The 9,831-nt window shown below is 51.9% G+C and overlaps 2 protein-coding genes across 3 annotated transcripts in view; both read right to left on the bottom strand.

The window, feature by feature from the left end:
- LOC6523916 (microtubule-associated protein futsch) overlaps nt 1-2,412 on the bottom strand; it is a 55,158-nt gene extending 52,746 nt beyond the window's left edge. The window contains exon 1 of the mRNA XM_039371112.1: nt 2,271-2,412. The gene's annotated coding sequence lies outside the window, so the exon portion shown is untranslated. The remainder of the gene's footprint in view (nt 1-2,270) is intronic.
- Nucleotides 2,413-5,401: 2,989 nt separating this feature from the next.
- LOC6523915 (RILP-like protein homolog) lies at nt 5,402-9,684 on the bottom strand. Of its 2 annotated transcripts, XM_015189884.3 has the most exons (5): nt 8,564-9,684; nt 8,008-8,498; nt 7,585-7,680; nt 7,402-7,527; nt 5,402-7,215 (listed from the first exon to the last, which is right to left on the bottom strand). In XM_015189884.3, exons 1-5 carry the CDS (start codon nt 9,176-9,178, stop codon nt 7,083-7,085), a joined length of 1,461 nt encoding a protein of 486 aa, XP_015045370.1. In that variant the 5' UTR covers nt 9,179-9,684; the 3' UTR covers nt 5,402-7,082. The 2 variants fall into 2 exon arrangements, with proteins under 2 accessions (XP_015045370.1, XP_002099788.1); XM_002099752.4 differs by having other exon boundaries at nt 5,402-7,527; nt 8,564-9,683.
- Between the last annotated feature and the right edge of the window lie 147 nt (nt 9,685-9,831).

Here is a 9,831-nt window from a genome sequence, read left to right as displayed (position 1 = left end):
GATGTTCGCAGCCGCGGCAGCAGCGCAGAACAGAAAAGCGCAAAAACAAAAAAAATGTAATAAATACAAAAAATAAAAAAAAGGAAAACAGAAACAGCTAAATAAGTCCGAACAAACTGGTAAACAAAATGGAAGCGGGGGTGTGGATGTTCGTGCGTTAATTGAGGGTGTTCCAGAAAGCAGGCGAAATCCTTTCGATCACTGCGCTGCACTGCAGCTGGCCTAAAGGCAGACGCTCAAATCGGGCTAATGGGAGATTAATAGGGCTTTAAGTGAGCCGCAGCAGTTGGAATGATTCATGCCATGCACAACGATCGGTTTTTGGCTGCCAGTTACACAACAATTTCGGACTGAGTTCTGGAAGACCGTTCAGAAATCAAATGTCCTTTGGTAATTCAGTTGCTTTAAAGGCGAGTGGGAATGTTTGAAATGCCACGCAGCTGGGAGCCCATTGAAAGTACAAGCACTCTGGCCGTATGAATACCTGCTGAATGTGTATGCTACAACCATATGTGTGTACTAGCATAGTATATGGCATGTGGCATGTAGCATGCATAGTATGCCATAGTGCACTACTGTGTGCTGCAGGTGCACAAGCATCCACATCCGCATCCCCATCCGTCCTTATTTGTGTTCATCTGTTCATGTGTTTATGTGTTTATTTGCTCGGGCCAGCAAGCTGGCAAGTGCTCTAGAGAAACCGCAGCGAAAACGAAACGGGCGGCGACAAATGAGTTCTGGAAAGCGGCGCTCTGTGAAGCAAGTCCGTATTTCACCCGTCCAACGGGCGGTCAGGCATCGCGGCTCCACTGGGGAAATCGATCGATCAATCAACCAGCCAAACTCCCCAGCAGGTGCCGGGTGCTCCAAACTCCTTGTCTAGACATCTGTCCGGAGATGTCCCTGTAATCGCTCCTCCAGTCGGATGGTTGTGGGATGCCCCTTCATTCGGTGGCGTCATCGTGGCGCTGCCTTGCAACAGCTGTTCCGCGGAGGAGCTTTCGGAGCCAAACATTTTGTTTTTGCCCGATTAAAGCTCTGCCAGCGCTTGAAGCAAGGCTCCTGGCACTTGGCCAGTGGAAGGTCCTCCCTCCACTTGGGGCGCCGGATCGCCTTCCATTCCAAAAGCTCGGCGGCGATGCAGCAAGGAGCTTTCCACTATGCCGGCCAAAAAAGGAACAGGGCTGATTGAGTACTTCGACTCACGAACTCCCTCCTTGGCTGCCGCAACTTTTCGCGCTGCCATGTAACATTATGTCATAGCCAAAAAGGATTGGGAGCCAACATAATGGCCAGGAATTATGCTCGTCTGCTGATGATGGTGTGTTGGTGTGATGGTGACTACCCGTCATGTTCCTGTCAATGTCCTTGTCCTTGTCCTTGTCATTGTCGTTGTCGTAGCCATCATCGTGCGGCAGACAATGAATTTGGGGTGTGTCAGATTTTGATGCGCCGACATTTAAATGCGTAATCCAAAACAGGAGATTGTCATATCACATAACATTTACTTTGGTTCTCATCGCGAGAGATGTGTACTTTGTTGCACTGCCTTTATTTTGTTGCACGGCCGAGCGGTTACTTATGTCAGTTGCACTGCTTTCGCCGGCTTTCAGCTTGTTATCCCCACGGGAGTCTTCAAATATCATTCAGACGTCTCCTTCGAGGTTGGCTCAGCGGGTGGCCAGCTGCATTCTGGGAGGTGGAGTGGGAGTGGGAGTGGGCAGAAGATTTTCGGCTATTCAGATCGGGCCATACCTTTCGGCCACCCCTTCCTGTGAGCTTAGCACTTGGCGGAATCCGCTTAAATGCCATTTCCGGCACTGCATGGCATGGCAAGTGTTGCGTACTTTTGTCGCCATTCCGCAGGACGAAGGACGAAGAACGAAGAAACGGTTCTGTGTGCAACTGTACGAAAAACAGCCGCAGGCCAGTAAATGATTTCCTCCAAAGGACGACAACTGGGAACCGAGAACTGAGAGCGCTCGGCTAAATTGAGTTGAATGTGGAATTTACTGTGTGGGACAAGTGCAGCTGCCACGCCCCCCGGCCCATAAACGCCCCCGCCATAGGACTTTGCTGCAATGCAGTTGCCATACATTCATTGCCCCACCCGCTGCCCTCTCTCCGCTGCCTCTCTCTCCTCTGTTGCCCCCCCACAACTCGTACTTTCGTTGGCTAAATTGTATTTCCTTGCATTTAAGGGGGAGGGGGTAGATGCAACCCCAGGGACTGGCTGTTCTGAAGCTTAAATATCAACACTTGACACTCACCATTGTCCGGCACTTGGCCACCGCACACTATCTTTGTTTGGTCGCCAGCGAGGATTTGGTTGCTTCCTGTGCCCATCCACCATCCACCATCTGGTTCCACCACGCCCGCCTCCTTATCGCTGCATCGGGGACCGCAATAAGTCAGTCAGTTACTCCTTGAGTGCAGCACGAATCTGTAATGGAGGTTTATGCCTGGTTAGATGGGAGTCACAGCGTTATGGGAACAGGGAATAGGCCTGTCTTGATCGATATGAATGGGGCTCGTGGCTCAGTTTACAACGCATGTTATTAGTGTAGCAAGAACTACAGCCAGAAGAACGAAGAAAAAAGAACGTAGAAGAAAGAAACAAACAAGAAGAAGCATGAAGAACGTTCTCTGCACTTCACTCGCTCTCACTCGCCATTTCGCTGTGCGATCCATTGCTGCTCGCCTGTCCAAACTGGAGCACTTATTGTACAAAAATTGCACAACGTGCACAGAGGCGACCTGCAGAAGGCCAGGGGCATTTGCACTGCCACTAGTCTCACAGATCAGGTAAACAAAGCTGTTTGTGCAGTTTGAAAACGCGCTGAATTTCCCGGCAATCGGTTTTCCCTTCAAAAAGTCAAAGCTCACTTTGAGTTTTCAAGCTTAGCCGAGACACGAACCGTTGGCCGTTGCTTCCTCTCTCGTTTTCTGCTTCTCTTGTGGCCATCCCTCTCTGGCCACAGCAACGCATGGCGACCACAGCGGCAGCAGTGCGAGCAGGACGGCGCGAGGGCGCACTCACTATTTCTCGCGAATTTGGGTCGGTGGCCTGCTGGCGCCGCTGTTCGCCTGGTAATCCGTCTAGGGCAAGTTCCTAGAATGTTCATTCCAATAAGCCCGCTGCAACATTGCGCGCAAAGCGCTCCAAGCCAACGGCTCCAAAACTCGTAGAATTCACCCGAGCGACGGCCACATCGCGTCATGCGCGTCGCGAATTAAGCAGGCAAACAGGGACGGCGATAGGGCGCCGTTGGCGGTGCTGAAGGGGGTTTGGCGGCGCATGGGGACCATCCTGGACGCGGCCGCGTCTGATGGCCTCCAGCAGGCACATGTGACCGTGGCCAACTGAAAAACGCGGACGGCTAACACACACCCAACCCGCAGACACACACATGACGACCCACAGGAGCGCCGGGAGCGGTCCACAGTGGAGCGGAACGTTGCAGCGGATGTACGCGAGCGTTAACACTTTCGCTTTCTTGTTCCAACCTGGCGCTGGCCGCTAACCAGGCGCCCAGAAGGCAGCAGCACTTGCGGCGCGAGCGGGCCAGCTATAGCTCCATCTCCGCAGCTGCTATGCCCGTCCCGCTCTGGCCCCCGCTCACTACTCGCACTTACTCGCTGCGCGAGAGAAAGAAGCAGTGACAAGTGCGCTCCCACTCTGGCTCTTTCTCCATCTTAGGGTGGCCATGAGATGGCAATGTCCTTGTATAAAAAACAGTTTTTGGGCTCAGGCGCTCATCGCGGAGCAGCAGGCGCCGTCGACGTCGACGCGCGGTGCAGAAATGCGGCAAGTGCAGACGGACAGTGAACCCTCGCTGGCTGAAATCGCGATGGTGCCAATGCAGTTGACCGATTACTTGCACGCAACATACATACATATGTGGCACATTCATTGATTATTCGAGACCCATAACCATGGGTTCACTGCGTCGAGCGAGTCCTGTGACACAGTCTGCAGCCCAATCGCTCTGACGGGAGTTTCAGTTTCGAGTCGACGGCTGCCCCTCACCCCTCACCCCTTACCCCTGCCCCTTGCACCCAACGCCAAATCCAAATCCAGGGGAGCCTGTGCGGCGGCTGCTGCGAGCCTGTTCGAAAATCGACTGACTAAGGCCCCTGAAATGGTCGCACGGGGCCTCTGCAGAAACTCATTAAGCGCTCAGCTCCATCTCGTGATTCTTTTCTTTCTGGCCAGGCCAATTAGTGGATTTTGTGGGGCCCACTCCCGTTGACCACAAAAACACAGGGGCCTTCTTCATTAGCTGCGCACATTTCGACCTACGATTTTCGCAGCGCATATCCTTCTATCCTATTACGCTAACATCTTCTTAATTAAAAAGCTGACAACGCCGTCTCCGGCCAACGCGAGCCCGCCCCCCGTCTCGCCCACAAGTCCGGTGGCAGATTTTTAATTGCTTAATTGGAACTGCGTGAAAATCCCGTCGAGAATGCCCAGAACGCATCCCCGAACGAAGAGCAACCCCCACCACATCGCCTGTTGCTGGGCAATTAAAACGCCATCGCAGATGAGGGGGCGGTGCCCAAGGTCGTCCGGCCGGAACAACCACCACGCCCTAGATACGCCTCAAACCCGGCATGGGGATCAGGCGCCCAGTAAACGGCAGGAGCGGCCTAGCAAGGACTCGAGGTGGGGGCACGAGATGCTGCTGACGCACCACACGAGATGCAGGATGCGGACGCGGATGCGGATGCGCAGGGTTGACGATGCTGCAAGATGGCTTCGTGGCTACGTGGCTGGGTGGCCCAGAGCCCCGGGGCAAAGCTCATTCGAAAAGCTCCTGGCGAGAAAGCTCCAACCACCGCGATGGGTCTGGCACGGGGGGAGTCCCATGGGATGCACTGCCAGGGGTTACGCAATCAGCCTTGTTCCACACCCACCCAATACATTCATTTACCCGAAGGAGCACGAAGAGGAGGATCTCCTCGCCCAGACCATGATACTAAGGATATCATTACTCATACGACATGGAGGCCAGAACTCCAATGACCCGGAATAGAGCACCCCGAAATGTGTTCCAATGCAAAATGAAGTTGCTACTAACCTTTGGGGCGTTTTCAAGCGTGATATGAAATGATATGATACGTGAAAATACGTGAAGATGGTGTGCAAGCATCCTTCGTTACTGATGAACTGGCAACCACGATCTTGAACTCTCTGCCGATCTTTTTGTTTGCTTGAATTCGTTTCTTGACTTTTCCCACCACGCCTTGGGAGTAATTTTGAGGCCAAGTGAAAATAAAGGAAATTAAAAATGAACTCATAAGTAATGTTAAATTAAATAATAAACACCTGAAGTTCCGCAAAGCGCGTGCTCCTTTGCCGCCAAATCCAAACCCAAATCATTCATTCGCCATCCACTTCCATGGTTCATAAGTTTTATTTTGGTGGGCGCTCAAAGGGAGCCACTCATAAATTTGATGTACGTACAGGGGTGCTGGACAGGATGATACCCGGATGCGGAGGCCTCGATGCACTATGATGCGATCCAATCCGATCCGAACCGATCCGATCCGATCCGATGCGATCCGATCCTCGCTGTGGTCGCTCCTGCGGTCCATGGTCCAAGTGCCACCCTGGTACGCTTTTAATTTTGTATAATTGTTGCCTTGTTGTCTTTTGGTTAGTCATAGTTCCATATAATACGGTATTACATAGTATATAGTAAAGTATATTATGTATAATGCATGTGTATATGTGTATATAAATTTAGTTAACATTAATTCACCAAATACTCAATGTCTCTCTCCATCTTCCTCGTGGTCTTCACCCAACTCGACACTCTTTGTTAGCCCATTTTCATGGCGACTCCATTACGCTCGTGTTCAGATTTATAAAAGTTCAGTTGCCACTCTTTTTGTTGGTGTGGTGTTCAAAACGAGATGGGTTAATTGAGATTGGTATGTGTGGAGTGGGCGTCGTGGGGTGTTGGGTGTGCGGTGCGGTGCGGGGAGTGGGAGTGGGAGTTGAGGGGACAGGGTCTGACCATTAGTCTTTGGCACGTTCGCATCGACGATGGCGATGGAGCTGATATGTAACCGGTTTGTGCTTGGTGAGTGGAAGGGAAAGGGGGTCCAAATCAACATGGATAATAGCTTCGCTCGAGGATCAGGCTGAGATCTCCTCGAGAGCACTGGGCTTGAAGTGGAGTGGGGTCTCTGGGCGAAGGCGCCTGGACAGGGTAACAACAATTCGAGCTGGTCAGTGGCTAAGTCTATGGTAAAACTCTTAGCTAAAACATTCCTTGATTCAGACTGGCCGGCATTGGGCAATGGGCAATGGGCTTACGCGGAGATTTTCGCTTTTTGGCATCTTTGTGCAATGTAATCTAATCAATCTAATCGAATCGAATCGAATCGAATCGATCAATGGAATCTACTATGCTGAGATTGGTTTCGTTAGTTAGTTCAATTCAAGTCAACAAACAATGCGCTAAGGTTGTAACGTTTGCTAATTATATATCAATTATATATACTTTTAGGTTTTCATTTTCTTTTTCGCTCTAGGTTTGCGTATTTTGATAAATTTGTAATATATTTATAAGGCCGCTTGGGGCAACTGCTATGAGAATGCTAAAATACTCATACGGGTTGGCGATAGCCGAGGAGCAAGATAGATGTGGGGTCTTGGGGATAGAGTTACACTACGGATAATTGAAGCAAAATCTTCCCGTTCTTCATTGACTTTCTAAAATCTGGGGTCCCAGAACCAGAGTCCTCCTAACCGAATCGCTTTCCTGGGAGGACTGTTTGTCTTTCTCAGCTTGTGTTTGTCATTTGTCTGCTTGTCGTTTGTCTAAATTCATTAAAAACTCACTCGGCAATCTCGATCTCAATCTCAATCTCGTTCTCGTTCTCGTTTTGTTCTTGTTCTTTGGAACACTTGCACATGTAGGGGATGTGTATGTTTTATGTGTCTTATGTGGTAGTCGTTAATCAAGTTAGAATAAATCGAAGGTACAAAAAAATACAAAGTGGATTCGTATTAAATATATCCAGTACAGTTAGGGGTTACGAGTTACGAGTTACGAAAAAAACGCGTATTACGTAAACAAAATCGCATAACAACTTAGAATTACGAGAGCACAGCAATCGAGTGTGTAAACTATGTATGTACAGCTCAGGCGGAGCAGGTGAATGGCGAGGGACAGGGTCAGATACAGGCTCTTGCCTAGACTAAACGTAAACGTAATCGTAATTGTAAGATGTAAAAAATAAATAATAAATTAGGATGCAAGATGCAGGGGTGCGGGGCAGTGCAAACGGAACGGAATGGAACGGAAACGGAAATTGAAACGGAAAAACAGAAAACAAACGAAAAGTGAAATGCACGCCAACTCGGATGCTTTAAGGGGCGCTTACTTCGCCGCTGCGGAGGCGGAAACGGAACCGGGCGTGGCCGACAGCGCCATCTTGGAGAGCGTGGCCAAGGAACGTTTCGGGAACGTGTTGCTGCCGTCCGACGGGTCCGAGAACAGCTTCCGAAAGCTGCAATGCAGTAATAGTCATGAATATAGAGTTCTATTCCGCTTCAGCAGCACTTACAATTTGCGTATTCCCGACTCGGAGCTTTTCTTCCAGGGCGCATCGTCCGGCTCGTAGGGCAAAGGTCCCTGCACGGGCGCATCGTGTCCAGGTGGCCTGAAAAGCGATGAAGAGCGTCATTAGCTACAATGGGGAAACATGAACGCGAATTTAACATTTTGTTTGACAGCCAATAATGCCATTTATTTAACTGCTGGCCTTGCAAAAGAGCACGCAAAAAGCTACGTTTAAGCTCTGGCTCTGAATCACCTGCCAATTAAGCGTTTGCATCATAGGGTCTATTTGAATATTGTTAGCAATGAATAACAACAAAAGAATGACTCAGGCTGAAAGTGATTGCTAATTAATCATTTTGCCTCAAGCGGCCGTTCATAAATTGCGGTTTTCTCTAGCGCAGCCCACAGAAGTGAAGGATATACTTACGTTTCTCCGGCAGCTGGTGGCTCCAGCTCGTTTGCCTCGGCTGCCTCCTCCTCCTCGTCGTCGTCGTCGTCGTTGTCCGCCACGTGACCATCGTCTTCCTCATCGCTGTCATCGGAGCTGGAGAAGTGGCGCTGCCGCTTGCCCTTCGCCTGGCTGGGCGGCTTCAGCTCCGCCAGCTGCTCGTTGAGGGTATCGATGGTGGTCAGCAGCTCATCCCGCTCGCTAATCAACTCTTTCAGCTCGCGCGTGGTGTACCGCGGCCGGTTGGGATCGTTCTGGCCATCGTCGTACGAGGCCACCAAGTCCTCGTTCTCCTTTTCGGCCAGCCCCAATCGCTTGCGCAATTGGTTGATCTCGCGGCTCTGGTCCTGCAGCTGGGCCAGAAAGTCGGCGCGCTCCTCGCAGAGCGTCTTCACCTGGGCCTGCATCAGCTTGTGGCGGCGCCTGGTGTCCCGCTCCGAGGCCTTCAGCCGCTCCGCCTGGATATTGAGCTGGGAATTAAAGGCAGAGAGTTAGTGGGGAATGCGACACTTATCCAAACCTTAGCGACACTTACGTGCTCCAGCTCGCTGTACTTGTCCTGCAGCTCCCGCTCGCGGTGCTTCAACTCGTCGCGCTGCTTGTATATCTGCTCCTTGAGCCGTTGCAGCACTTGGGTATCGGAGAGGGCGCCGTGGAGCTCGTGGTTGGTCATGCTGATAATGCTCTCGGTGAGACTGGCGCCCAGGCCGGAGCTCTGAGCAGAGGAGGACTGCAGGTCCTGCGTCTGCTTCACCAGCCGCTTGTTCTCGTCCTGCAGCGAGGAGACGAGATCGACCAGCTCGTTGGTCTCGCTGCGCCACTGCTCCTCAATCAGCTCCAGCTCCTTGTCGAAGCGCCGCCGGAACTCGGCCTTCTCCAGCTTCTCGCTCTCCAGCTGGGCCACCTTGTCGCGCAGCTCCTGGATGGTGGCGTTCTCGCGCTCGTTCTTTGTGGCCAGCGCCTCCAGCAGCTCCAGGGTGTTGATGATCTTGGGCATCAGCCCGCTGACTGCGTCCGTGCCGAAGCGATCCATGATCCGCTCGTACTCCTTGCCAATGTCCGATGCCAAGTCGTACACATCGACCACGCCGATGTCGTCGATGGCGTCCAGGACCATTTCACCCATCTCATTGAGGTGAAAGCCGGGCATCCAGGTGGTCAGGTCAGGTGGTCAAGTGGTCAGGTGGCTAGTCTGTGACTCCTGCCAAGCGGACTTATGGCACACACTCTCTCTCTCTCTCTCTCGTTTTACTGAAGACCCGCTTCAGTGTTCGGCGCTTTCCACCGTGTCCTGCTCCTTGGAGGTCCTTCGCAAATGGCTGCACCAGCTGGCAGGGATTCCTCTTGCACTAAAAGGACAGGTGTTGGTTTTCCAAGTGCTTCGTGCAGGGCGGGGGCAGAGGCGGGGGCGGGTGAGGAATCCGAAGTACGGAATTCGCACTTCGCAACTCGCAGTTCGCCGTTCGCACACACAGACTGCACGGTGGTGTGCGTGGGAGTGGCAATGCTCACTTCATTCACTTTAGTTGTTGGTGCCGTCGTCTTGCTGCCGCCGCTTCGCTTTTCGCTGCCGATTCCCACATAAACAATTCGTCTTTCCGCAATTTATTTGCACAATTTTTGCTGAACCGAACTGGAACTGGAACTGATGAGTAACGAATAACTGGTTCGCGGGCTCCCAGATGTGCGAACTGGCTCCCAGATGAGCAGTCGGCTACGCAGTCTGGCAGCACTACGCACTGGCTGGCCAGTGTTGAGCAGCGCCAGCACATTGGGCGCGCAGTTTAAATGGGCAAAGCGAGC

Source organism: Drosophila yakuba, chromosome X (genome assembly GCF_016746365.2).
Source record: "Drosophila yakuba strain Tai18E2 chromosome X, Prin_Dyak_Tai18E2_2.1, whole genome shotgun sequence".
Classification (NCBI taxonomy): domain Eukaryota; kingdom Metazoa; phylum Arthropoda; class Insecta; order Diptera; family Drosophilidae; genus Drosophila; species Drosophila yakuba.
Note: the sequence above shows the minus strand (reverse complement) of the source record. Positions and strands in the feature narration are given on the sequence as shown.

Bases quoted from the DNA above. Each gene is read 5' to 3' on its own strand.
- LOC6523915 (XM_015189884.3), bottom strand. From the start codon at position 9,178: ATGCCCGGCTTTCACCTCAATGAGATGGGTGAAATGGTCCTGGACGCC. The intron at 8,499-8,563 runs GTAAGTGTCGCT...TTTAATTCCCAG, and splicing joins AGTACAGCGAGCTGGAGCAC to CTCAATATCCAGGCGGAGCG. The intron at 7,528-7,584 runs GTAAGTGCTGCT...ACTGCATTGCAG, and splicing joins GAGTCGGGAATACGCAAATT to CTTTCGGAAGCTGTTCTCGG.